The sequence below is a fragment of the Paroedura picta genome, chromosome 12 (genome assembly GCF_049243985.1).
Source record: "Paroedura picta isolate Pp20150507F chromosome 12, Ppicta_v3.0, whole genome shotgun sequence".
NCBI classification, from domain to species: Eukaryota; Metazoa; Chordata; class Lepidosauria; order Squamata; family Gekkonidae; genus Paroedura; species Paroedura picta.
In genome coordinates, this window is record NC_135380.1 from 53,257,082 (window position 1) to 53,284,915 (window position 27,834).

At 51.5% G+C, this 27,834-nt stretch overlaps 1 protein-coding gene across 2 annotated transcripts in view; it reads right to left on the minus strand.

Annotated features, from left to right (window-relative positions):
* Positions 1-27,582, minus strand: part of LOC143821303 (bridge-like lipid transfer protein family member 1) — a 51,707-nt gene extending 24,125 nt beyond the window's left edge. For both annotated transcript variants that reach the window (XM_077305096.1, XM_077305095.1), the window contains exons 1-2: positions 27,517-27,582; positions 24,600-24,758 (exon numbers count right to left, since the gene is read on the minus strand). In XM_077305096.1, coding sequence (XP_077161211.1) covers positions 24,600-24,758; positions 27,517-27,543 — 186 coding nt within the window. In that variant the 5' untranslated portion in view covers positions 27,544-27,582. The remainder of the gene's footprint in view (positions 1-24,599; positions 24,759-27,516) is intronic.
* Positions 27,583-27,834: the final 252 nt, after the last annotated feature.

The window sequence follows — 27,834 nt, forward strand, 5'->3', positions numbered from 1 at the left end:
CATTTGGGGAGGGGGCAGGTTGACATGGCCATTGATGCTCATATCACCAAATTAAGGATTAACAATTTGAAATATATATTTTAAAACCCCCACCCATTTGGGAAGCCCATCCAGGGCCTCCAAGAGACCCTGGTTGAGAAAGCCTCCTCTCCCTTATCACTCCCAGGTTCTCTTCCAGCCAGATACAAAAGGGAACTTATTTATTTATTTACTTAATTATTTGTTTGTTTATTTATTGTATTTATATAGAAGAAGAGTTGGTTCTTATATGCCGCTTTTCCATACCCGAAGGAGGCTCAAAGCGGCTTGCAGTCACCTTCCCCTTCCTCTCCCCACAACAGACACCCTGTGGGGTGGGTGAGGCTGAGAGAGCCCTGGTATTACTGCTCGGTCAGAACAGCTTGATCAGTGCTGTGGTGAGCCCAAGGTCACCCAGCTGGGGGCATGTGGGGGAGTGCAGAATCGAACCTGGCATGCCAGATTAGAAGTCAGCACTCCTAAACACTACACCAAACTGGCTTTAGGACAGTTTACCGAAGGCTCAGGGCAGTTTACATGAAACAACAAAATAGTTCAGGTAACATAATTCTGGTAACAGTAAGGTGGTAACAAGAATAACATTAACATAATAGCAATAACAATAATAACAATTAAAGGATGGTGAAACTGCAAAGAGCTTTAGGTCACCTCATACTGAGACCCAGGGGTTGGGTGGATTTGTTAACAGTCATGGTAGGAGGCGTGGGCTTGTAGGGCCATTGGGAAGTGATGGATAGGTCGACCTCAGCCAAATGCCCGGTGGAGGAGCTCCCTTTTGCAGGCTCTGTGGAACTGCTTTAGTTCTCTCAGGGCACTGATCTCCTCTGGGAGCTCATTCCACCAGGTGGGGGCCAGAATGGAAAAGGCTCTGGCCCTGGTTGAGGTCAAGTGGGCTTCCTTGGGGCCAGGGACCACCAGGAGGTCGGAGGAGGTAGAGCACAAGGTTCTTTCAGGGGTGTAGGCGGAGAGACGATCCCTCAGGTATACTGGGCCCAGACCGCATATGGCCTTGATGGTGATAACCAACACCTTAAGCCTGATCCGGAATTCAATTGGAAGCAAGCACAGCTGCTGGAGGATGGGCTGGATGCGGGACCTCCGAGGTGTTGCTGTGAGGACCCTGGCAGCTGCATTCTGGACCAATTGCAGTTTCCAGATGAAGGATAAGGGCAGACCAGCGTAGAGCTAGTTACAGAAGACCAGTCTAGAGGTGACCGTTGCATGGATCACTGTGGCCAGGTGTTCCGGGGCCAAGTAGGGCGCTAGTAGTTTGGCTTGGCGGAGGTAGTAAAATGCCAGCTGTGCTACCATCGTGATCTGAGCCTCCATGGAGAGGGAGGCATCAAGTATCACTCCCAGGTTCCTGGCGGAGTGGCCCACTATTAGCTGCACTCCATCCAGATTGGGTAGGTGTGCTTCCTCGCTTGGACCTTTCCTGCCCAGCCACAGGACCTCCATCTTTGAAGGGTTGAGCTTCAGACAACTCTGCTTGAGCCATCTCGTCACTGCTTCCAGGCAGCTGGCTAATGTTTCAGGGGGAGAGTCAGGGTGGCCATCCATCAGGAGGAAGTGCTCCTGTTGGGCATGCAGTCATCTGGGTTGGTTGCTTCAGGGGAAGGAATATGTACACAGCAATGGTGTTACAATAATAGAATCATAGAATCATAGAATCATAGAGTTGGAAGGGGCCATACAGGCCATCTAGTCCAACCCCCTGCTCAACGCAGGATTAGCCCTAAGCATCCTAAAGCATCCAAGAAAAGTGTGTATCCAACCTTTGCTTGAAGACTTCCAGTGAGGGGGAGCTCACCACCTCCTTAGGCAGCCTATTCCACTGCTGAACTACTCTGACTGTGAAAAACTTTTTCCTGATATCTAGCCTATATCGTTGTACTTGAAGTTTAAACCCATTACTGCGTGTCCTGTCCTCTGCAGCCAGCAGAAACAGCATCCTGCCCTCCAAGTGACAACCTTTCAAATACTTAAAGAGGGCTATCATGTCCCCTCTCAACCTCCTTTTCTCCAGGCTGAACATTCCCAAGTCCCTCAACCTATCTTCATAGGGCTTGGTCCCTTGGCCCCAGATCATCTTCGTCGCTCTCCTCTGTACCCTTTCAATTTTATCTACGTCCTTCTTGAAGTGAGGCCTCCAGAACTGCACACAGTACTCCAGGTGTGGTCTGACCAGTGCCGTATACAATGGGACTATGACATCTTGTGATTTTGATGTGATGCCTCTGTTGATACAGCCCAAAATGGCATTTGCCTTTTTTACCGCTGCATCACACTGCCTGCTCATGTTTTTTATTATTATTATTATTATTATTATTATTATTATTATTATTATTATTATTATTATTATTATTATTATTATTATTATTATTTAATTTCTAGACCGCCCTTCTCCCAATAGGTCTCAGGGCAGTTTACAACATAAATAGTTAAAACACAATAAAATCCCCATAAAAACCCCAATTAAAAGTTACATATAACATATCACATAACATATAGCGGCGGTGGTCACAATTCTGATCTTAGTTCAGCCTGGTGGAGAGAATAATGTTCAGAAGAGGGTGGCACCAATACAATAGATCTAACCATGATCTCGGTGTTAGAGATCTCAATATTGGAGGGGATCCTCTGATGGGTTAGTGGGAGAGCTGCCCTGGCCTCAACCATATGCCTGGCGGAAGAGCTCCGTCTTACAGGCCCTGCGGAAAGCTGGTAGATCCTGCAGGGCCCTTAGCTCTTCTGGGAGCTCGTTCCACCAGGTTGGGGCCAGGACTGAAAAGGCCCTGGCCCGGGTCGAGGCCAGGCGCACATCCCGTGGGCCCGGGACAACCAGTAAATTCATACCCGTAGAGCGGAGTGCCCTGCGGGGGGCATAAGCAACCAAGCGGTCCCGCAGGTAGATGGGACCCAGACCGCGTATATCCTTAAAGGTCAATACCAATACCTTGAATCTGATTCGGAAACAGACTGGTAACCAGTGCAGATGACGAAGCACCGGCTGAATGTGGGCCCTCAAAGGTGTTCTAGTGAGGACCCTGGCAGCCGCATTTTGGACCAGCTGTAACTTCCGAGTCAAAGACAAGGGAAGGCCCGCGTAGAGCGAGTTACAGAAGTCTAATCTGGAAGTGACCGTTGCATGGATCACTGTGGCCAGGTGTTCCGAGGACAGGTAGGGCGCTAGTAGCCGGGCTTGGCAAAGATGGAAAAATGCTGTCCGAGCTACATTGGTGACCTGAGCCTCCATAGAAAGGGAGGCATCAAATGTCACTCCCAAATTCCTGGCAACTGATGCAGGTGTTAATTGCACCCCGTTCAGGCATGGGAGGCGCGCTTCCTGGTCCTGCCCTCTTCTGCCCAGCCACAGGACCTCCGTCTTGGAGGGGTTGAGTTTCAGGCGATTCTGCCTGAGCCATCCAGCTACCGCTTCCAAACAGCTGGCAAATGTATCCGGGGTGGAGTCCGGCCGGCCGTCCATTAGGAAGTAGAGCTGGGTGTCATCCGCATATTGGTGGCAACCCAGCCCATAGCCCCGGACCAGCTGGGCTAGAGGGCGCATATAGATGTTAAAAAGTGTGGGAGAGAGTATCGCCCCCTGCGGAACCCCACAAGGGAGCTCACAAGGGCTCGACAAAATCTCCCCCATCGCAACCCTCTGTGTCCGGTTCTGGAGGAAGGAGACCAGCCTTTGAAGCGCAGTCCCCCTTATTCCAGCTCCGGCGAGGCGGTGTACCAATAACTCGTGGTCGACCACATCAAATGCGGCTGACAGGTCTAGAAGCACGAGAATGGCGGAGCCGCCCCGATCCAGCTGGCGCCGGATATCATCCATGAGGGCGACCAGCACGGTCTCCACCCCGTGGCCAGGGCGGAAGCCAGACTGGTATGGGTCGAGGGCCGAAGTTTCATCCAAGAAACCTAGGAGTTGGTCCGCTGCGGCCCGCTCTATCACCTTACCCAGAAACGCCAAATGCGAAACTGGGCGGTAACTGGCGGGGTTCCGCGGGTCCAATGATGGCTTTTTCAGTAAGGGGCGTACCACTGCTTCCTTAAGCCCCTTGGGAAACTCTCCAGATGTTAAGGAGAGGTTGACAATCTCCCTCAAGGGGCCTCCTATCCGCTGGTCGCCCGATTTGAGCAACCAGGACGGACAGGGATCCAAGGGGCAAGTGGTCGTCCTCACTGAACCCAGTAACTTGTCCACTTCGGTTACAGAGAGCCGCCTGAAGCCATCAAACACTAACCCCCTTGAGTTTAGTTTACAATCCACAAGTACCCCAAGGTCTCGTTCACACACAGTGCTACCTAGAAGCGTATCCCCCATCCATTAGGCATGCTTTTCATTTTTCTGACCCAGATGCAGAACTTTACACTTACCTTTATTAAATTGCATCTTGTTCTCATTTGCCCATTTTTCCATTGTGTTGAGATCTCGTTGAACTCTGTCTCTATCTTCCGGAGTATTTGCCAGTCCTCCCAATTTGGTGTCATCTGCAAACTTGATGAGTAGTCCCTCCACCCCCTCATCTTGATCATTAATAAATATGTTAAAAAGTACCGGGCCGAGCACCGAGCCCTGAGGTACCCCGCTACTCACCTCTCTCCAGTCTGATGAAACACCATTGACAACAACTCTTTGAGTGCGGTTCTCTAACCAATTCCCTATCCACCTAACTATCTGAAAATCCAGATTGCAGTCCTTCAACCTATCCATCAGAATATCATGGGGAACCTTGTCAAAAGCTTTACTAAAATCCAAGTAAATGACATCAACCAAATTTCCCCGATCCAGCAAACCTGTTACTTGGTCAAAAAAGGAAACTAGGTTGGTCTGGCAGGACCTGTTGGAGACAAATCCATGCTGACTTCCTTGGATCACCAAATTGTCCTCCAGATGTTTGCAGATCGCTCCCTTTAATATCTGCTCCATTATCTTCCCCACAACAGAGGTCAGACTCACTGGTCTGTAGTTTCCCGGGTCATCCTTCCTCCCTTTTTTGAAGATCGGAATAACGTTTGCTCTTTTCCAGTCCTCCGGGACATCTCCAGTCCTTAAAGAGGTTCCGAAGATGATGGACAAGGGCTGTGCAAGTTCTCTGGAAAGTTTTTTGAGTACTCTCGGGTGCATTTCATCTGGACCAGGGGATTTGAACTCATCCAGTGCAGCTAAATGCCTCTTGACAACCTCTCTATCCATGTTAACCTGCCACCCAGACACTATCCTTTGGCTACAGCCATCTCTAGATGTGCCTAAACACTTCGACCTGTGGGAAAAAACTGATGTAAAATAGGCACTAAGCCTTTCTGCTTTCTCTTGTCCAATTAATAATTGATTATTAATTATACGCTCTTGAAAGAACTACCTTCTGTGCTCATTCTTAGGGGCTTCCTTTCCCTGTATCTTTCCTCAGAATGATCGCAGTGACATCTGTTTACAATTTCCCAAGCCAATGTCTTGCCTTTTGGCATAAATATCTCAGAGCAAAATAAACACATGCACACAAACCCCCGATTCGTGACTGACCCCCTCGCCTCCCAGGCTCAGAACAACCTTCCAAGGCTCCGGACTGACCTTCTGCTTTGCCCTATTGACCCATTCCAGGCGCACTGCATCCCTCTACATCCTTCTGTCCAGGAGGTCAGACCACATGAGGCTGGCTCTGGACAATCTCTGCCTGAGAACGTTCCAATCATTCATGATCATGTTCACCAAATGCAAACCAGAGGTCCTGGCAGGTCATTTTCACCAGGGTGTCCAATCAGCACACCCAGATCCTCCGCATCATGGACGTCAGCCACAACGACATCCAACCATGATGGCCACGTTGTCCCAGTGATCCTCCAGGCCCAGATGACAGCCTCAGGCAGAAGTGTCATTTCCTGCCCAGGATACAATATTGTGCCCATGAATTAGGGCTACCAGAGAAGGCCTGCAACAAAGAACGTGTGACTACTGTGCCCCACGGCATATGTATGCTACAAACATCTGGGACTGATGGCCAAAGAGCCAAATCAGGGTTTGCCCATCCCAATTAATCACACGGAGAGAAAAAACCTTTTTAATATTTTTACTGCAGCAGAAATATAGACACAGGGGCAGTTCCCAAAACTGTGTGTAGAATAAGGATCGCATGAGACTTATAACATTCCATTGAAGGTGGGGAAAGATGATGCTTTTGGGGTCTCCCGCCTGGCCCATGTCTGACTTTCGTGCCCGCCCACAAGCGTCCAGAGCGGGCATTTCCACATGCTAGCAGCACTGTCTGCGAGTATCGCTCCCGCCTGGCACCCAAAAGAGTCCGGAAATTGGTCTTCCTGAAGGTCAACTTGCCGGCTCTTGGCTACCCAGAAACATTCTTGGGAGAAGACTGAGGTGAGCTCAGAACTGCTGTGGCCGCATCCTCTGTGAGTCTGTCCTGGGTGGCGGGGCTGAAAAACGCTCTCCCCAGGTTAGAAATCCTATACAGAGAAGCGGCAGGGCCATCACTGCCCTTCTCGATTGGCTTCTCCACCCCCCCCCCAAGAAAGATCCCCCCTCCCGCCTGGAAATGTCTCCCAGCAGACGGAAGACCAGAAGGCCTCAGAGATCAAATCTCGGCCCTTCAGTCTCCAGGAGCCACCCACTAATCGGAGAACTTCTCCCCAGTCGACCGTGAGCCTTAGAGCTCAAGGGACACCCAGAGAGCAACCATCCGTTCTCAGGGGGGGCCAGGGGTTTCCCACGCGTGGCGCAGTCTAGGGCCCAGCAGTGATGGAGACAGTGCTGGACTGATGAGCGCTTGCTGAAGTGGGGAAAGGCAGCGCCCTGTGGCCTGTAGGGCCAGGTTGGATTTCCCCGCCCCAACGTTCAATCTGGGAGGCTTTTTGTAACTCCTGCCTGAGCAGTTCTGTCACAGAGCAGTTCTGTCAGAGTTCTCTCATGGTGTCTGCCACAAGGAGAGGAAAGGAAAGGTGATTGTAAACTGCTTTGAGTCTCCTTTCAGTAGGGAAAAGCAGGGTTCAAAAACGAGCAGCTAGTCCTCCTCTTGACTTTTCTGCATTTCTTGGGGGGGGGGGGCGGAGGCTGGATGGGAGAGCCAATGAAGATAGGTTGAGGGACTTGGGAATATCCAGCCTGGAGAAAAGGAGGTGGAGAGGGGACATGATAGCCCTCTTTAAGTATTTGAAAGGTTGTCACTTGGAGGAGGGCAGGATGCTGTTCCTGTTGGCTGCAGAGGAGAGGACACGCAGTAATGGGTTTAAACTTCAAGTACAACGATATAGGCTAGATATCAGGGGGGGAAATTTCACAGTGAGAGTAATTCAGCAGTGGAATAGGCTGCCTAAGGAAGTGGTGAACTTCCCCTCACTGGCAGTCTTCAAGCTTTTGGGCTGCATTGAGCAGGGGGTTGGACTAGATGGCCTGTATGGCCCCTTCCAACTCTGATTCTAGCATTCTAGCATTCTAGCATCTGTACACTGCCTGTGGCGCCGCGGGCGCCATGGACTAAATAAATCAGTAAGGCGTTCTGGGGCGCATCAGGCTGCCACCAAAGGAGCATCCGCCAGCCGCGCCTAGCGTGGCTGGCGGGTCCTCCCTCCACGGAGGCCTGGCGCGCCGGGAGGCGCGAAGAGCCTCCCGGCACGTCTGGCCGCCACCTACCGCTACTGCCAACACTCCGCTCCGCCCCCCAACCAGCATGCAGCCGCCGCAATAGGAACCTGGCCTCAAGCTCCTCCATCGGGACTGCGAGATGCTTCAGGGTCGCCAGAAGAGCCTTGCTGCTGCGTCACATACACAGTGGCCCAGCTCCTGCACCCAGCCTGAAGCCAGTGAGTCGGCCGCAAGGCTGGTGCGGCTGGGATAGCTTCCAGGCTGCCCGAAGTTCCCAGCATGCATTGCGTCCCCGGAAACAGTGCATGCCGGAAACAGGGAGGTGTGGGGGGGGACGAGCAGGGGGGAGGAAGGACCCAGCCATGTTGTCTGCAGACCGGGAGCCCGGCCCTAGGTTGCCTGCACGCCCCGCTGCCGCCAACACTCCACCACCCCCCAACCAGCAAGCAGCCGCCGCAATAGGAACCTGGAGGAACGCCAACTCAAGCTCCTCCATCGGGACTGCGAGTGCTCGCCACAGCTTTCCACAAGCGCCTGCTGCGCTCCGGCGCTGGCTGGACTACCAGCCCCAGCATGCATTGCGTCCCCGTGCAATGCATGCCGGGAACAGGGAGAGGTGGGGGGGATGAGCAGGGCGGAGGAAGCACCCAGCCATGTTGTCTGCAGCCCAGGAGCCCGGCCCTAGGTTGCCTGCACGCCCCATCGACCTTATCCAGCTTTCGCGAAGCCGCCTGCTGAGGGTTTCCCGCAGCAGTCCCTGCCGCGACTCCTCCTCCTCCTCCTCCTCTGTGCATGCTTCCTGCTCTATCGGCAGCAGCCCAACAGGTGAGCCCAGGCACACGACTGTGAGGGGGATGGGGGGAGAGGCTCCTAGGGCCCGCTGTATTTAGCGTACAGTTCTAGGATAAAGGGAGCATGGAGAGAGCACTAGGACCACCCTGAGCTCCTCCACTGAAGGGCAGTAGAAGAAGAAAGAGTTGGTTCTTAGATGCCACTTTTCTCTACCCGAAGGAAACTCAAAGCGGCTTACATTCGCCTTCCCTTTCCTCTCCCCACAACAGACACCCTGTGAGGGAGGGGAGGCTGAGAGAGCCCTGAGATTACTGAAGAAGAACAAGAGTTGGTTCTTATGTGCCACTTTTCTCTACGCAGGTTGGTTCTTATATGCCACTTTTCTCTACCCTGCCCTTTCCTCTCCCCACAATAGACCCCCTGTGAGGTGGGTGAGGCTGAAAGAGCCCTGAGATTACAGAAGAAGAAGAAGAAGAAGAAGAAGAAGAGTTGGTTCTTAGATGCCGCTTTTATCTACCCAAAGTGTCTCAAAGAGGTTTACATTTGCCTTCCCTTTCCTCTCTGCACCACAGACATCCTGTGAGGTGGGTGAGGCTGAAAGATCCCTGATATTCCTGCTTGGTCAGAACAGCTTTGTGGCGAGCCCAAGGTCTCCCAGCTGGCTGCATTTGGAGGAGGAGTGGAGAATCAAACCAGCTCACCAGATAAGACGTCCGCCCTCCTAACCACTCCACCAAGCTGGCTCTGCCTGCTTTGATACTTTCTGAACAGTTCCTTAAAGGCCAACTGGGTCTGCAGCATCTCCGTTTAACAGGACCAGGCAGCAGGTGATGTGAAAGCCCTGCAGAACCACTGTCTGCCTGAACAGAGAGTATGGACTTTTTGAGGTGCCGTGTCCAGAACTGTACATATTATTCCAAACTAGTAATCAAGCCCGCTGCGACTAATGCAGCGGGCACTAGGGCAGGCAGCCCCCGGCAGTCGCGCGGAGCTCCCATTAAAAGACTTTAAAATATCACAGCATAGCGGTACAATAATAAAAGCCCCTCACTTACCCCCCCTACCTAAAAAAAAGGGGGGGTGGAGGAGAAGGAGGTCAACGATATTCAAGAAGAAGCCTGGGGGAGAGCAGTCGATGTACCCCAGCAGCCCCAGCCTCAACCATAGACCTGGCGGAAGAGCTCCGTCTTGCAGGCCCTGCGGAACGTTGAAAGGTCCCACAGGGCGCGCAGCTCTCCTGGGAGCTCATTCCTCCAGGTGGGGGCCAGGACCGAAAAGGCCCTGGCCCTGGTCGAGGCTAGGCGTGCCCTGGGGATCCACACCATTTCCCTGCCTGCTGAAATCCACCGCTAAGGGAAGAGACCTATGTGGGGGAGCCAAAGGGGTGCAAACCTCCACGGGCTGACCCAGGCCACCTGGCAAACAAACCTCTGGCCTCCCTGCTGTCAGAGGGCTCCATTTCCCAATAAGCAACACTTCTGTTTAAGGAAGTCTCTTTATTAAGGAAAGAAGACATCCAGGACACTGGCAAAGACAGAACTGAGGTTCTTTGCCCATGGACAGCGTATATAACACACTGAAGCCCCTTCCCCCTCCCACCCCTAGGAATGGGGCCAAGTGCATTTCAAAGACAGTCACAACATTCCAGAAAACCTACCCTACAAAAGGCGAAGCTGGGAGTACACGGGGGGGTGTGGGGGTGTGGGGATGGGACAAAGAGGGAGTAGGTAAAAGCTGTGACAAAGCTAGGAGTCATAAACCATACAACAGATGCGGCCATCTGGGAAGCCTCAGATCTCAAGCATCAAGGATCCAGCAATCAAGGCAGAAAACTGGGGGGGGGGGGTTCTGACACCCATCAGGTACCCCATGTTCTTTTACATGCCATCTCCTATGGACGACCCAAATCCCAGAGTGTCTGATCACGCACCATTGTGGTACCTTGGAATGCAAGCCATGCCTTGCCGTGACGTCCAGCCAGATGATTCAATTGTGGTTCCTGAGATCCCGATGGACATCACAGCCTTAGCTTGCAGCATACCCAGCTTTTCTCATGCACAATCCCCACAACTAGCACTGGCAGCCCTTGGAATAATTCAGAATGCAGACACAGAAATTGGACTCCCTTTCCTTTCTGTAGGCCATAAAACCTCAGCCCCAGAACCTCTGGTCTGCTGACGGAAGCACCCTCACTACCTTCAGGAGGCAGCTGCAAAGCGGGAAGGAAGTAGAGGACTCACAAGGTTCCCCTGGATATCACGTGTGGACCAAGGCAGAGGAATCAAACTTTGCCCCATTTGATCAGTGTTAGAATCCCATAATATGCCCATGCCAGCCAAGCACAGTGAACCCTTCCTGTCAGCTGGACAGCTGTGGGGGGGGGAGGGGGAGATCATGCTACCTCTAAAACACAACAACAAACCCCCAAAACTGTCATGTTGAAGGCCACTGTGTCCTCAGCCCATCCTTGTGCCCACAGACGTGTCAGCTGCCATGGCGGGAACCTGCGCCCTGTGCTCCAGCCTCCCCTGGGCCAGAATGGGACCGCACAGGCCTGGCCATGAATGGATACGCTGTCCCTTGGCGGCTCGCAGGGCCCTGGCCCTTCCCTAATCCTGCTGCGGGACCAGCCCAGCATCAATTCCCACCACCCGTCGGTGAGTAGCCACACTCCAGGCTGAGCCCGAAACTCATTGGCACCCCTCGTACCCCAGCCAGGCAGAAGATGCCAAGAAGAAGACTGGCGCCCTGTGAGGGTTAGCCATGGCCCAGGCTCACCAGTGCTCTGACACGCTGGGTCTCCTCCAGCCCCAATGCGACTGGCTCTGCCTAAGGAAGGGGAGAGGCGGGTGGGAACCTGTGGGGACTGGAGGCCGAGACCCCGCCCGTGGGATGTTGATACCAGCCAGTTCAGCCACAGGTTGTGCTTGTCAGGGATCAGCCAAGCCCCGCTAGTTAGTAGAGTCCGTGATAAAGAGACCTCCAGGATTCCAAGGCAGCTGAAAATCCAAAGAGTAGCTTTATTAAACAGACCGTACAAAATACGAATGGGCGCCAAGACCCATTGAACAAAGGTCTTGGAAGATACAAAGGCAATATATATATACTAGGGGCAAAGCCCGTTGTCTCCAAGAAAACAACGGGTGCTAGAGCTTGGCAGTGGGAAGAGGAAGGGGAGGAGCTGTCCAGTCTGTAAGGGCATGGGGTTGTCATGTGTGTTGTGTGGGAGGTTGTGGTGGCATGGTGGCAAATGAGGGTATGGGTGTGGAGATATGGGTGTCAAGAACCTGTGGTGTGGAATGTTCGTTGATTGTGGGAGAGGACTGACCTTTGGGAATTGTGGCATAGTGGTTACAGATGAGCTTTCCAGAGCCATGTCCTCAGATATGTGAAGGGAAAATCAGACTGGAGACTCTTCTTAGGGGAAGATTACATGGCAACCAATTCCCCCCAGTTCTGCGTCATTTCCCTTCTTGTGTGAATTAGGCCACATTCACCAAAATGCCCGTCTGCCCTAATACACATGGGGTAGTCACAGTACACAGGTGTCCACCCAGTTCCTTCTCTCCCATATTTTCACTGTTGGTAAAATGTTATGTGCCCACATGCTTCTTTCATGGTTGCTCCTTAGAAGAACGGATTTTTGTACCCTATTGCTTACAACCCAAAGGAGTCTCACACCTTTTCCATTTGTCTCTCCACAATACTCAACCTGTGAGGTATGTAGGGTTGTGAGAGATCTGAGAGAACTGGGAATGGGCCGCAGTGACCCAGCAGGCCTCAGGTGTCTCAAAGCATTTTCCAATTGTCTTCCCCTTCTCTCCCCATAGCAGACTCCCCATGAGGGAGTTGGGGTAGCGAGCCTCACAGGGAAGCTGGCAACCCTAAGAGGAAGACTGTCTGTGCACAGCAGTCTTGACCTTAGTAAGGTTTTTAATACTGTTTTTTAATTCGCCAGGCCAAGGTTATTTGCCAGTTACTATTTTAGTTACGATGTGTCTCCAGACATTTACTTGTTCTCTATTTAGTTTCAGGCTGAAAATATTTAGATCTTCCTGCACTTTCCAGACTCACAGGACTGATGCTGGTCTGCCTGTCTGCGCCCCAGAATACAAACAATTGCTGGTAAGGGCTGGCCATAACCCATAGGCCAGGAGGGACACTCCTGCACCACTCCCTACCAACTGCAGGCAAAAATGGCTCATTTGAAGGGTGGACTCTGTGGCATTGTACGATTTTGAAGTCCCACCTCCAAACCTCCAGGAATATTTCCAACCCAGGGGTAGCCAAACTCCAGGTGGGGCTGGGAGAGCTCCTGGAATTACAGCTCACCTGCAGAGTATAAAGATCAGTTCCCCAGGTAGAAAGGGCTACTTTGGACAGGGTTGTGGTAGAGAAGAAACATTTAAGGCTTCCCACACAGGTTGTTGTTGAATTGAAAGACTTGAGGCCTACTGCACAGGGTTGTTGTGCAGATGAAACAGGAGACAAAAGAGCCAGCTTCCTCTGCAGAATAACGCTGTGCAGTGGCCTCAAATCTGCAGAGAGTTGCAAAGAAGGATGACACATGGCTTGGCTGTGTCTAACCCCCGGCCAGAGCATTATTTTATGTGAGAAGGGGCTTCTCTGTGGCCTCCCTGTCAGCCAACTGTTTGGCAGAAGGGGAAAGTCCCCCCCCCTCAAAAGGAAGGCCCCTAAGGCTCCCCTTCGTTGCTCTTGGAAAGGCCTCCTCCCCTCAGTCAGGGCCTGTCAGAGGCTCCTTCGCAGCAGGCCTGAAGGGAGGGAGGGAGGGGAGGGAGCGCACTCTGCAGCCTCCTGCCAGCTCTGTCAGGGCTCTGAGGTAATTTGCAGTTGGACATGACAGGACAGCCTTGGGGCGGAAAGGGCTGGTGCAGCCTCTGTTCTCACCCCCCTTGGCAGCCCTACTGTCCTCCTCTCCCTGCGGTGGTCAGGAGCAGACTGGCAGCCAGACTGGGCTGGGTGAATGGAATTTTGGTCTGTCCTGGTGAGGGGCCAATAGGAAGGCACTTTGCGTGCCTCCCCATTGGCTGCTTGGCCCTGGATGGACACTCGGAGGGCCCAATCAGGAGCTGCTTCGCGGCTCCTGATTGGGCCCTCTGAGTTTTTATCCCGGACAGGGCCCGCCCTAACTCCTCCCCAGGTGGCCGTACTCTTTTATTTAATAGGACCCTGTCCTATTTAAAGATTGCAATATTGTTTTATAAGTAATTTAATGTTGAGTTTTTAAATATTTGCCTGTATTTCCACTTTTTGTCACCCACTCTGAGATCCCAGGCTAAAAGTCTGAAATAAATAAATAATAAATAAAAATTCTAAATAAATATTGAAAGAATAAACTTGTTTCTTGATTGTCATTTTCAGACAGTATATGGGGTCACATATAAGTGAATTTACCTTTATACAAAAGTAAAAATTAAAGAGCTTTCCTCAGATGCTAGGCTTCTATGCAGTGGTGTTTCCCTTGAGTCTTACTTTGCATTCCCCTAGTTGTATTTTTCTCTTTTGCATGACGACTTATTTGGCAGGTAGATTGGGCTTTCATTTTGTTTCTGCATGGATTTAGCTCTCCTCATGGCTCAGTTTGTTTTTTGTTTGCTGTATGTCTGGTTTTATAAAAAGCCCTGTTGCCCCAGTTTTTCCCTTTCATGCCTCCCAAGGTGAAGGAAATTCATTAGCAGAATGATTCCATCAGATTTTCTCGCCTCCACTCCTACCCCAGGGGTACAACAGCCCGCTCTGCAGGATTGGCTTTTACCATCAAATATCCAAAAGTAATTCATTTTGTTATTTTAATCAAGCCATGGTTGGACACTGAGTGTAGAGGGAAGAAATGCAGAGGTCCTTTTTTTCATGCACTCCCCCGAGCCCTCCCCCCCCAGGAAACCCGACCATCCCCTGCCACACTCTCTGAAACTTCTTCCAGCCACACAGGGAACCCCTTTGGAGTCCCAGAGCACTCCCTATGTGTAAAACTGTACAACAGCCCACTCTGCAGGGCTGGCTTTCAGCCTCAAAGATCCAAAATTAATTCATTTTGTTAATTTAATCCAGCCATTATTAGGGTTGTGCACGGAGGCCCCAAATGATTCGGGCCGATTCGGATCCGAATCGACCGATCCGGAGCTGTCCGAATCAATTCCGGGCAAATGTAAGTCAACGGAAGCCATTGAATTGCATCGGAAAGCCTCCCAAATAGATTCAGAGCGGTCCGAGTCGATTCGGGGCCAATGGAGGCCATTGACTTGCATTGGAAAGCCACCCAAATAGATTCAGAGCGGCCCGATTCGACTCGGGGCCAATGGAGGCCATTGACTTGCATTGGAAAGCCTCCCAAATAGATTCAGAGCGGTCCGAGTCGATTCGGGGCCAATGGAGGCCATTGGCTTGCATTGGAAAGCCTCCCACATAGATTCAGAGCGGTCCGAGTCAATTCGGGGCCAATGGAGGCCATTGACTTGCATTGGAAAGCCTCCCAAATAGATTCAGAGCGGTCCGAGTCGATTCGGGGCCAATGGAGGCCATTGACTTGCATTGGAAAGCCTCCCAAGTAGATTCAGAGCAGTCCGAGTCGATTCGGGGCCAATGCAGGCCATTGACTTGCATTGGAAAGCCTCCCAAATAGATTCAGAGCTGTCCGAGTCGATTCGGGGCCAATGGAGGCCATTGACTTGCATTGGAAAGCCTCCCAAATAGATTCAGAGCGGTCCGAGTCGATTCGGGGCCAATGGAGGCCATTGACTTGCATTGGAAATCCTTCCCCCACCTTCCACGGGGGCTGGGGGGGTGTAAGTTGCACCCCCGAAACATCTTGGGGAGCTCAGGGAGGGTCTTCCCTGAGTCCCCTGAAAGTTACAAGAAGATTGGACCAAGGGGCTCGCAAAGAGGGTGCCCCTATCCGTTCCATTGGATAGAATGGAGTGTCAGGTTCTTTAGTTAGAACATGTTTCCCCATAGACTTCTATGGGGAATGTTCCTTGGGAGCCCTCAGGATGGGACCCCCGGATGCAATCTCCCTGAAACTTGCATGGGACTCAGGGAAGACCCTCCCTGAGCTCCCCTGCAAGTTTCAACAGGATTGGACCAAGGGGTCCCATCCTAGGGGTTCCCAAATGCGTGGGGGAAAAATGATTTCAGAACAAGGAAATTGCCAATTTACCTGCTGAAATAATTTTTTCCTCACGCTTTTGGGAGCCCTTAGGATGGGTCCCATCCTAGGGGCTCCCAAGGAACATTCCCCATAGAATTCTATGGGGAAACATATTCAAACTAAAGAACCTGACACTCTATTGTATCCAAATGAGTGGATAGGGGCACCCTCTGTGGGAGCCCCTAGGATTGGACCCCTAACAGCAACAGGCCACCGCCTTAAACCACCTCTAATCCAAAAAGACACATACACCCCCCCCCCAGATGACCACACACGGCCCAGTGAACACTGGTGGGGAATCCTACAACTTAACATCAACAGGCCACCGCCTCAAACCACCACAGCCCTGGCAGCAGCAAAAAGACAAATCAGTGCACGCACAACAACAAACTCCTCCTGGGCACCCTCTGAGAAATGCTCAGTTACTTCTTGGGTTTAAGATGAGCTCTAAGGCTCACTTTGGGACTGGGAAAAGTTTTCCAAATGGGTGGCATGACTGAGGGACCCAGATTTGATCTCTGGCCCTCTGGTGTTTGCAGAATTTCTGTGTGGGGGGTGGGGGGCAATTTAGATTGGCCAGGGCACTGGTCCTGTCTGAATTTTTACCTTGGGCGAGCGTTTTTCATCCCCGCCACCCAGAACAGACTCAGAGGGCATGCAGTCACAGCAATTCTATGCTCACCTCCTCCAAGAATAGTTCTGGATGGCCAAGAGCCGGCAAGTTGACCTTGAGGAAGACCAATTGCTGGACTCTTTCGGGCGCCAGGCAGGAGCGATACTCGCAGACGGTGCTGCTCACATGAGAAAATGCCCGCTCGCTCTGGACGCTCGTTGGCGGGCATGAAAGGTAGACACGGGCCAGACGGGAGAGGGCCGGCCAGACCGCCTCCATCCTGGCCCAGTATCTCAAGGGACAGGCGTTCTCGGACTCCTGGGGCTCACCGAGGTAAGCCCTCATCATCCCAGATGCACTGTCCTCCCTCGGGCGCCCGCTGCCCTCAAGAGTAGGAGTGGGCTGGAGGAACCCCAGCAAGAAGTTGCCCTGCTCAGTCTTCTCGCTGGGGTGGCCCGCAGTGGCTGATGTGCCAGCAGAGGCTGGGAGGGGGAGGAGCAGCGGACGTGCTGGCTCCTTCCTCCCCTGCCTGGCCTGACACCTCAGCCTCCTTGGACGTCCAGCAGGCAAGCCTTTGAATGAGCAGCTCGCGCCATTCAGGAAGGCTCCGCTCCCTCTCTGCTATGCTGCCCTTGATGCGTGGATCACACATGGTGGCGAGCCTGTATGTCACAGACTTGCAGAGGGGCTCAAAGTGGCTGTCAAGCCCTCTCAGAAGCCTCCTCGCAAGCGCGCGCACGGCTGGAACAGCGTCTGCACTTCCTAGAGCCGGGTCCAGGAAGGGGGCCAGCACCACACGGGCCTTGTGGACCATGGGCACGACCAGACCCAAACTTGCTGTGTCAGACGAGAGCATCTCCGTGAAAGTCTTGAAGGGCCCAAGCACTTCCACGTTCTGAGAAATGATCTCCCACTCTCGGTGGGTGAGCCACTCCCCAGGCATAAACATCCTCGTCTCCTGGACAAGGGCGTCTAAGGCTCTCCTCTGCTCCACCAAGCGCTCAAGCATGGCGCGGGTGGAGTTCCAGCGCGTGCTGACGTCTCTGATAAGGCAGTGCTGCGGCATGCCCATCAGGACCTGCTTTCTCTCCAGCCTCGAGACGTCGTATGAGCTGTGAGAGAAATGCGCCACGATCTTCCGGCACTTCTCGATGAGATGCCGGAAGTCAATGGCTTTGGCGGATGAACTGGTTCCCTTGGAGCCGATCCCAAGGGCATCCTTAACCACGAGGTGGAGAAGGTGGGAAACACGGGAGATGTGCTTCAAGCCCATGTCCTTGACCGTCTTGGTCATGTTGAGGGCACCATCTGTCACCAAGAAGCCCTTGGTGACCCCCGTCCCACTGCCTACCCAGCCATCTACCATTCTAAGGATGGTGCCCTCGATGTTGTCTGCCGTGTGCCGCACATCGAAGGGCTCGACGTGCAGCAAGGCATGGCGATAGCCTGCCCGGCAGACCTCACCCTGCCCAACAGGCTCAACCCCACCCAGCACCTCCCGTATATCCCACCAGTGCGCAGTCAGCGAGATGTACGCATCCTGCGCATGACATGACGTCCATATGTCCGACGTGAAGTGTACAGTCCCTGAAGCTCGGGACATCTCTACCTCCACGTGGTACCTGGCTGCCCTATAAAGAGAGGGCAACACTGTCCTGCTAATCGTGGTACGACTAGGAGGCGTGTACCAGGTGGATATACGACAGCATAGTCGGCGGAGGTACACATCGTCAGCCAGACGAAAGGGGTACCCAGCCACGGCCATGAGCACAGCTAGGCATGAGCACAGCACCACCATGGTCACTTGCCTCCCTCTAACTCCACCCGCCCCCTGAGCAGAACTCTTAGGGAGAGCTCTCGAGGTGGAGGTCCCAGGGAGACTCTCCAGCCCCGTGCTGGTAGGTTGTGCCTGCGTAGGCAACCCACTGCCAGCCTGTCTCTCCCCCTGAAGCAGGACAGCCTGGTGGTGCCTCTTCAGGTGGTTCATGAGGCCGCTAGTCGTGTAGTGGCGCTCCAGCCTTCCACAACTAACCCTCTGCCTGCAGAGCTGGCACTCTGCTAGGTGGGTTCCCTCCACTGTCTGGAAGTAATTCCAGACTTTGGAGCCTTTGGATGATGCAGGCTGGCTCGCAGCCTGCGAAGTCCTCTGAGCTGCCTCCTGTGAGGAGCTTGGGCCGGACACACCGTGTCCTGAGGTGGGGACAGAAGGAGGTGAGAGAGGGGAAAGGGGTCAAGATAGCGGGGCAGGGGGTGCCACCTCCATCTCTCCCTCTTGCACCACCTCTACCACCTGCTCCTGTTCCCCCCCCCCCAATTGAAGCCTGCTGGATCCTGGAGGAGAAAGGGGAGTAGACTGGCTCTCTGCACCCCTGAGGTGATGCTTGGGAACATGAAGGACAAGCCACTCATGTCCCCAAGGCTCACCCCAAGGGAGAGATCAGGTAACTCCTCCTGATGCCCCAATGCCTCACTAGCATAAGGAGCGACATGAGGGGCTGCCTGATCAGCAGGCCCTGCAGAAGTGCCAGCAAAGACCCCTGTCTGATGCACCTTAGAAGGGGGTGCCCCGGCAGCCGCCTCAATAAAGAGACCCTTGTGGACACTCTTTATTGCACCACTCCGGCCAGAGGTCTTGGGTCAGCCAGAGGTCGGAATGGTGGAAGCTCGACCCAAGACAGGCCTCTTCTCAGGCGGGGGGAAGGACGCTCTCAGTCCCCTCCACCCCTCTAGTTTTCCGTTGGGCCTTTCCCCCAGGGCCCCTAGCTTGACCTTCCCTCTTGCCACTCATGTTCCCTTGGACAAACTGTTTCTTCTAATCTAAGAGACAAGGACATTTGAGGCCCTACCACTAACTGCCCTAACACCTGTTTCTAAGGAAACATTGCAACTTATAAAACCCCCCACCAGCAACCTGTTTTTTTTTTTAGATAAACCCTAAGCTGACCTGACCCTAAGCTGACCTGCCCCCTTCAAGGATCGCTGCCTTGTCATGGCAAGGGGGCTTGCGTAGCTCAGTGAAGCTATGAGCTATGCCGTGCAGGGCCACCCAAAACGGACAGATCATAGTGGAGAGCTCTGACAAAAGGTGATCCACTGGAGAAGGAAATGGCAAACCACTCCAGTATCCTTGCCATGAAAACCCAAAGGACAGTTCCAAAAGGCAAAAGGATATGACGCCGGAAGAGGAGCCCCTCAGGTCGGAAGGTGTCCACTATGCTACTGGGGATGAGCAGAGGGCTAGTACGAGTAGCGCCAGAATGAATGAAGCGACTGGGCCAAAGCCGAAAGGACGCTCAGTTATGGAAGTAACTGGTGGCGAAAAGACAGTCCGATGCTGTAAAAATTTTTATTCCATAGGAACCTGGAACATCAGATCCATGAATCAAGGCAAGCTGGACGTGGTTAAACAAGAGATGACAAGACTGAACATCGACATTTTAGGAATCAGTGAACTAAAATGGACAGGAATGGGTGAATTTAATTCAGATGACCATCAGGTATACTACTGTGGACAAGAATCTCGCAGAAGAAATGGAGTAGCCTTCATAATCAATAAGAGAGTAGGAAAAGCAGTCTTGGGATACAAACCCCAAAATGACAGAATGATCTCAGTTCGAATCCAAGGCAAAACATTCAACATCACAGTAATCCAGGTCTATGCCCCAACCACTGCTGCTGAAGAGGATGAAGTTGACCAGTTCTATGAAGCCCTACAACACCTTCTAGAAGCAACGCCAAAAAATGATGTGCTTATCAAGGGGATTGGAAGGCTAAAGTAGGAAGCCAAAAGATAATGTCATAGTCCCATTGTATACAGCACTGGTCAGACCACACCTGGAGTACTGTGTGCAGTTCTGGAAGCCACATTTCAAGAAGGACGTAGATAAAATCGAAAGGGTACAGAGGAGAGCGACAAAGATGATCTGGGGCCAAGGGACCAAGCCCTATGAAGAGAGGTTGAGGGACTTTAGGATGCTTAGGGCTGATCCTGCGTTGAGCAGGGGGTTGGACTAGATGGCCTGTATGGCCCCTTCTAACTCTACGATTCTAACTGGGATAACAGGCAAGTTTGGCCTTGGAGTACAAAATGAAGCAGGGCACAGTTTGGTAGAATTTTGTCAAGAGAATACAATGGTCATAGCAAACACTCTTTTCCAACAACCCAAGAGATGACTCTACACATGGACATCACCAGACAGTCAACACAGAAATCAGATTGACTATGTGCTCTGCAGCCAAAGATGGAGAAGTTCTATACAGTCAGTAAAAACAAGACCAGGAGCTGATTGTGGTTCAGATCATCAGCTTCTTGTTGCAAAATTTAGGCTTAAATTGAAGAAAGTAGGGAAAAGCACTAGGCCACTCAGGTATGAACTAAATCATATCCCCAACGAATATACAGTAGAGGTGACAAACAGATTTAAGGAATTAGATCCGATAGACAGAGTGCCGGAAGAACTATGGACAGAGGTTCGCAACATTGTACAAGAGGTAGCAACTAAAACCAACCCAAAGAAAAAGAAATGCAAGATATCAAAATGGCTGTCTGAGGAAGCTTTACAAATAGCTAAGGAGAGAAGGGAAGTGAAAGGCAAGGGAGAAAGAGAAAGATATACCCAATTGAATGCAGAATTCCAGAGAATAGCTAGAAGAGATAAGAATGCCTTCTTAAATGAACAGTGCAAACAAATAGAAAACAATGGAATGGGGAGGACCAGAGATCTTTTCAAGAAAATTGGAGATATGAAGAGAACGTTTCATGCAAAGATGGGTATGATAACGGACCAAAATTGTAGGGACCTCACAGAAGCAGAAGAGATTTTAAAAAGGTGGCAAAATTATACAGAAGAACTATACAAGAACAAGCTTAAAATCCATGATAACCACAATGGGGTAGTTACTGACCTGGAGCCAGACATCCTGCAATGTGAATTCAAATGGCCCTTAGGAAGTCTGAGCAACAATAAAGCTAGTGGTGGTGACAGCATTCCAGTTGAACTATTCAAAATCTTAAAAGACGATGCAGTAAAAGTGCTACACTCAATATGCCAGCACATTTGGAAAACTCAACAATGGCCACAGGATTGGAAAAAGTCCATTTACATTCCAATCCAAAAGAAGGGCAATGCCAAAGAATGTTCAAACTACCGCACCATTGCACTCATTTCTCATGGTAGCAAAGTTATGATCAAAATCCTACAAGCTAGGCTCCAGCAATATGTGGACCGAGAACTTCCAGAAGTGCAGGCAGGATTTCGAAGAGGCAGAGGAACTAGAGATCAAATTGCCAACATAAGCTGGATCATGGAGAAAGCTTGGGAGTTCCAGAAGAACATCTACTTCTGCTTCATTGACTATGCTAAAGCCTTTGATTGTGTGGAGCACAACAAATTGTGGCCAGTTCTTAAAGAGATGGGAATACCAGAGCATCTTATTTGTCTCTTGAGAAACTTATATGCAAGTTAAGAAGCAACAGTGAGAACTGAACATGGAATCACTGATCGGTTCAAAATTGCGAAAGGAGTTCGGCAAGGCTGTATACTGTTGCCTTGCCTATTTAACTTGTATGCGGAGCACATCATGAGAAAGGCGGGATTAGAGGAGTCACAGATTGGGATCAAGATTGCAGGGAGAAATATCAACAGCCTCAGATATGCAGATGATACCACTCTAATGGCAGAAAGTGAAGAGGAACTAAAGAGTCTGTTGATGCGGGTAAAGGAGGAGAGTGCAAAAGTTGGCTTGAAACTCAACATCAAGAAAACAAAGATCATGGCATCAGGCCCTCTCAACTCCTGGCAAATCGATGGGGAAGAAATGTTGATAGTGACAGACTTTATTTTCCTGGGCTCCAAGATCACTGCAGATGGGGACTGCAGCATAGAAATTAAAAGACGCTTGCTCCTGGGGAGGAAAGCTATGGCAAATCTAGACAGCATCCTAAAAATCACCCTGCCAACAAAAGTGTGTTGAGTCAAGGCTATGGTATTCCCAGTTGCAATATATGGCTGCGAAAGTTGGACCATAAGGAAGGCCGAGCGTCAAAGAATTGAGGCTTTTGAACTCTGGTGCTGGAGAAGACTCTTGCGAGTCCCTTGGACTGCAAGGCGAACAAACTGGTCATTCCTAGAGGAGATGAGCCCGGACTGCTCCTTAGAAGGCCAGATCCTGAAGATGAAACTCAAATACTTTGGCTACCTCATGAGAAGGAAGGACTCCCTGGAGAAGAGCCTAATGCTAGGAGCGATTGAGGGCAAAAGAAGAAGGGGACAACAGAGAATGAGGTGGCTGGATGGAGTCCCTGAAGCAGTAGGTGCTAACTTGAATGGACTCCAGGGAATGGTAGAGGACAGGAAGGCCTGGAGGATCATTGTCCATGGGGTCGCGATGGGTCGGACACGACTTCGCACCTAACAACAACAAAAAAGCTGACCTGACTTCTATGGAGTTTTCCCTGTTCTCTCTCTCTCTCTCTCTCTCTCTCTCTCTCTCTCTCTCTCTTTAAACTTAAGGAACCTGTCTGGTCCTAGCTAAGTTTAACTGGCCCTACCTAACCTACAGCAGGGAAAAATTAGATAAAAACCTTTTTACACTTTTAAAGTGTTTTAAGCTACCTGAGTGTAACTAGCTAGAAGGAAGGCTGGAGCAGATTTGTGCACCAAGCCCCCACCTGATATGCTAAGAAGAACCCCTAAATCTGTTGGCCTCTAAATCAATTCCTGTCTCTACCAAGAAAGCCGGCCTTCAATAAGGCATAGCCCCTGCTGGTTTAAATTTTTTTAAACTACTAAGAAAGTTCTTTTTAGCCTAGATCCCAAATCACTTTTATCTTATTATAATGCAGTCCTATCTAGCTACTTAGGAAAGAAACTATCTATTCTAAAAAATTAGTAGCACTTTAAAATTTTTCCTGAAACTATGGATTTTACTTCCTATTTAAAGGGTCACTAATTGGGCACCCCAAGAAGAACGCAGCAATTCCCCCCCAGGAAACAATCTATAAAACACCAACCAGCTGCCAGCCACCCAGGGCACTCCCCCAAAGGTGGCAACTGAGAAAAACTGGCCCTGCAAGGCCCAAACTGCCAAACCAAACAAGCTAACTCTACCTAGGCCAACCAAAGAAACAGCTTAAACAAACAAACAACCAGCAGCCACCCAGGGCACTCCCCCAAAGGTGGCTACCAAGAAAAACCTGCCCAGCAAGGCCCTAACAGCTAACCAAACAAGCTAACTCTACCTAGGCTAACCAAAGAAACAGCTTCAACAAACAAACAACCTTACCAGCTGCCACCCAGGGCACTCCCCCAAAGGTGCCTGGCAATCCAGAAAAACTGGTCCTGCAAGGCCCTAACAGCTAAACCAACCTAAGAACAAACACAGCCCCCCCCCCAAACTGAAACTTGCCCCCCACCAAACAACCAGCAGCCACCCAGGGCACCAAGCCCAAAGGTGGCAACTGAGAAAACCTGGGTATAAAAAACAAAAACAATCAAACAACCCCCAAAAAAACAACCAGAAACAGTACAACTTCAAAATACAAGACCCAACCCCCACCCAAAAATACTTTTAAAGAAAACCAAACAACACTTTAAACACAATAACAACAGCAAACACAATTCCCCAACCCCCCCCCCCCACACACACACACACAGAAATCCAAAGGCACAAAACTTTGGAAAAGAGGAGGGAGGGAGAGGGAGAAGAGGGAGGGGAAAAAGAGAAAAATAGGAAAGAGAGGGAAAGTTTTTGGGAGGGAGACCACCATGGGAGCTGCTCAGCAGAGGCCAGCGATGGCAAGCCACCTCTGAAAATCACTGGCCTCTGAAACGAACAGGACTGTGCCGTCAGCCTGCTCTGACTTGGCAGCACGCTACTATTAGGCCAAACGCCCCTCTGCATACTAGGATTGCCCCTGGTTAGTAGCAGTATGGAGCTGGAAGGTACCTCCTGGGTCATCTAGTACAACCCCCTGCAGATTGCAGGGAACTCACAACCACCTGCCCACCCTCAATGACCCCAATTACATGATAGGCCCCCCACTCCCCAGCCAAAAAACAGAATTCCTTGGCCAGTCTGGCCCAGAGGAAATCCACCTCTCGACCCCAAAGTGGCGATCAGCATTTCCCTGGGGATGCAAGAAAGGGCCACGAGAGCCAAGCTCAGACACAATCCCTTCTGCCCACCCACTCACCATCTGCCTGAGTCCACAGGATCAGCACCACTTGGGAGGGAGACTACCAAGGAAGTCCAGTGGCAGACAAGGGCCAGCCCCCTCGGTTCATTTCGTGCCATGCAAACCCTGCAGGGTCGGCATGAGTTGGCCATGACAGCAGCAATCGCACACAACCCACCCGTTTCCCAGACCCAGAGGGGACGGTTACCTCTCCCTGGACGGGGCCGGGGTAAGGGTGCTTCACGACTGGTGGGAATTCGGTCAGAAACTCCGCCAGCTGGTCATGAATCTTCCGCCAAACACGCCGGGCGCCATGCTCCTGCTTGTCAGACGCCACCCAGCAAGGGACAATGTTGTGCGCGTCAACCTGGGAAGGGGAATGGGAGACAGATCCCGTGACCTTCTCTGGAAGGTTTCAAGGGCACAGCTCTGAGTCAGCTCCTCAGTCACTCTGTTGGCGGAGCAAGATCAATAACCCCCTTTGTCCACCCCCGGAGGGGATAGCGGGGGGGCTTTCAGTCGATTTTTTCACCGCCTTTTTTGGGGGGATTTGTGTTGGATTGCGGTGCATTTTATAGTTTTAGGCGTTAATTTTATTGGGGATTTTATGTATATTGTAATCCGCCACGAGCCTTTTCGGGAGTGGAAGGAAGGAAGGAAGGAAGGAAGGAAGGAAGGAAGGAAGGAAGGAAGGAAGGAAGGAAGGAGGGAGGGAGGGAGGGAGGGAGGGAGGGAGGGAGGGAGGGAGGAAGGAAGGAAGGAAGGAAGGAAGGAAGGAAGGAAGGAAGGAAGGAAGGAAGGAAGGAAGGAAGGAAGGAAGGAAGGAAGGCTGCTGAACTGCCCCCCACCTTCCCCATATCAAGCTTTTTTTAAAAAAAAAATATGTCACTGCGTTAAGTATGAGTCAGCAGAAAACACGACTCCAGCAACCCCCTTGCAGGCTAACCAGAACTGTGGCAGGGAAGACCTTCTGTGAGTCACGGCTCACTTCCTCAGACACCTGCGATTCCGAATGGCTAAACGTGACTCCTCAAGACCCCCAAAATCAGCTTTGCCTACATGGCCCATTCCAAGTGTGCAAACCGACATCCGATCCTTCCCTTGGTGTGCCTCCTCTTCAAAGGCAAGAAGGGCGGCTGAAACAGCCAGGACCTCCTTCGGGGGGGGGGGGGGGCTCATCAGCTGCAGGCTCACTTGGCAGCTGTTCCTTGGCGTTTTAGGCACCAAGGGAAGCCGTTTTCATCGCCTCCTGCAATCATTCCCAAGCTTTGATGTTTTACGGCTCTAGAGCTTGGCTTTTTGTGCACACAGCTTCCTCTTTAATGCCGCTGTGTCCGTGGTGCTACCAAACACATCCCACGCTAGAATATTTAATGTGGTAGCGAGTCTTACGGGAATCTTGAGATGCATGAAGCACAGAGTGGACACGTCAGGTGATATATGCACAGCAGTGAACAACGGGTGGCAAGACAAACAATTTGACAAAATGTTCATACAGTGGCAATCCCACTGCACCAGTTCTGTTCTGCAGCGAGCTGGGCTAGGCACTGTTCTCAGCCCCACCTCCCTCACAAGGTGTCTATTGCAGGGAGAGGCAGGGGAAGGGGCTTGCAAGCCGCTCTGAGACTCCTTCGGGTAGAGAAAGCCACGGTATGAAAACACAGGTTTTCTTGTCCTCCTTCTCCTACCCGAACCAACGGCACATCTGTCGGGAGCCTCTCGCGGACATCGTGCGGCCACTGCCTGGGAACACGGAGAGGGGCAAAATCGGTCACTACCTGGCCAATTCCATGCCTGGCCACAAAGGGGGGCAAGACATTTTTGGCGGCCCCAGTGAACAGGTGGAAAAGGATGCTTAGATCCTGGCACTCCTGGAAAGCAGGAAAGGAGGACGTGATTTTGTTACAAAGGGATAGAGGACTTCCCCTGAGAAGGACCTCAGGAGAGCCCTGCTGGGTCAGGCAAGAAAAGAGTCCCTCCAGTCCAGCCTCCCCTCCCACAGGGGCCAGCCAGTTCCTCCTCAGGGCCAGCCACAGGGCAGAGAGGCCGAGGACTTTTTAAGGACCTCAGGAGAGCCCTGCTGGGTCAGACCAGGGAGGGTCCATCCACTCCAGCCTCCCCTCCCACAGGGGTCAGCCAGTTCCTCTGCAGGGCCAGCCACAGGGCAGAGAGGCTGAGGCCTTCATAAGGACAGCCCTGCTGGGTCAGGCCAGGGAGGGTCCCTCCAGTCCAGCCTCTCGTCTCACACAGGGGACAACCAGTTCCTCCTCAGGGCCAGCCACAGGGCAGAGAGGCTGAGGCCTTCCCCTGATAAGGATCCTAGAAGAGCACTGCTGGGTCAGGCCAGGGAGGGTCGTAGAATCATAGAATCATAGAGTTGGAAGGGGCCACACAGGCCATCTAGTCCAACCCCCTGCTCAACGTAGGATCAGCCCTAAGCATCCTAAAGCATCCAAGAAAAGTGTGTATCCAACCTTTGCTTGAAGACTTCCAGTGAGGGGGAGCTCACTACCTCCTTACGCAGCCTATTCCACTGCTGAACTACTCTGACTGTGACATTTTTTTCCTGATATCTAGCCTATATCGTTCTACTTGAAGTTTAAACCCATTACTGCGTGTCCTCTCCTCTGCAGCCAACAGAAACAGCATCCTGCCCTCCACCAAGTGACAACCTTTCAAATACTTAAAGAGGGCTATCATGTCCCCTCTCAGCCTCCTTTTCTCCAGGCTGAACATTCCCAAGTCCCTCAACCTATCTTCATAGGGCTTAGTCCCTTGGCCCCAGATCATCTTCGTCGCTCTCCTTTGTACCCTTTCAATTTTATCTACGTCCTTCTTGAAGTGAGGCCTCCAGAACTGCACACAGTACTCCAGGTGTGGTCTGACCAGTGCCGTATACAATGGGACTATGACATCTTGTGATTTTGATGTGATACCCCTGTTGATACAGCCCAAAATGGCATTTGCCTTTTTTACCGCTGCATCACACTGCCTGCTCATGTTTAGTATACAATCCACAAGTACCCTAAGGTCTCGTTCACACACAGTGTTACCTAGAAGCGTATCCCCCATCCAGTAGGCATACTTTTCATTTTTCTGACCCAGATGCAGAACTTTACACTTACCTTTATTAAATTGCATCTTGTTCTCATTTGCCCATTTTTCCATTATGTTCAGATCTCGTTGAACTCTGTCTCTATCTTCCGGAGTATTTGCCAGTCTTCCCAATTTGGTGTCATCTGCAAACATGATGAGTAGTCCCTCTACCCCCTCATCTAGATCATTAATAAATATGTTAAAAAGTACTGGGCCGAGCACCGAGCCTTGAGGTACCCCGCTACTCACCTCTCTCCAGTCTGATGAAACACCATTGACAACAACTCTTTGAGTGCGGTTCTCTAACCAATTCCATATCCACCTAACTATCTGAAAATCCAGATTAC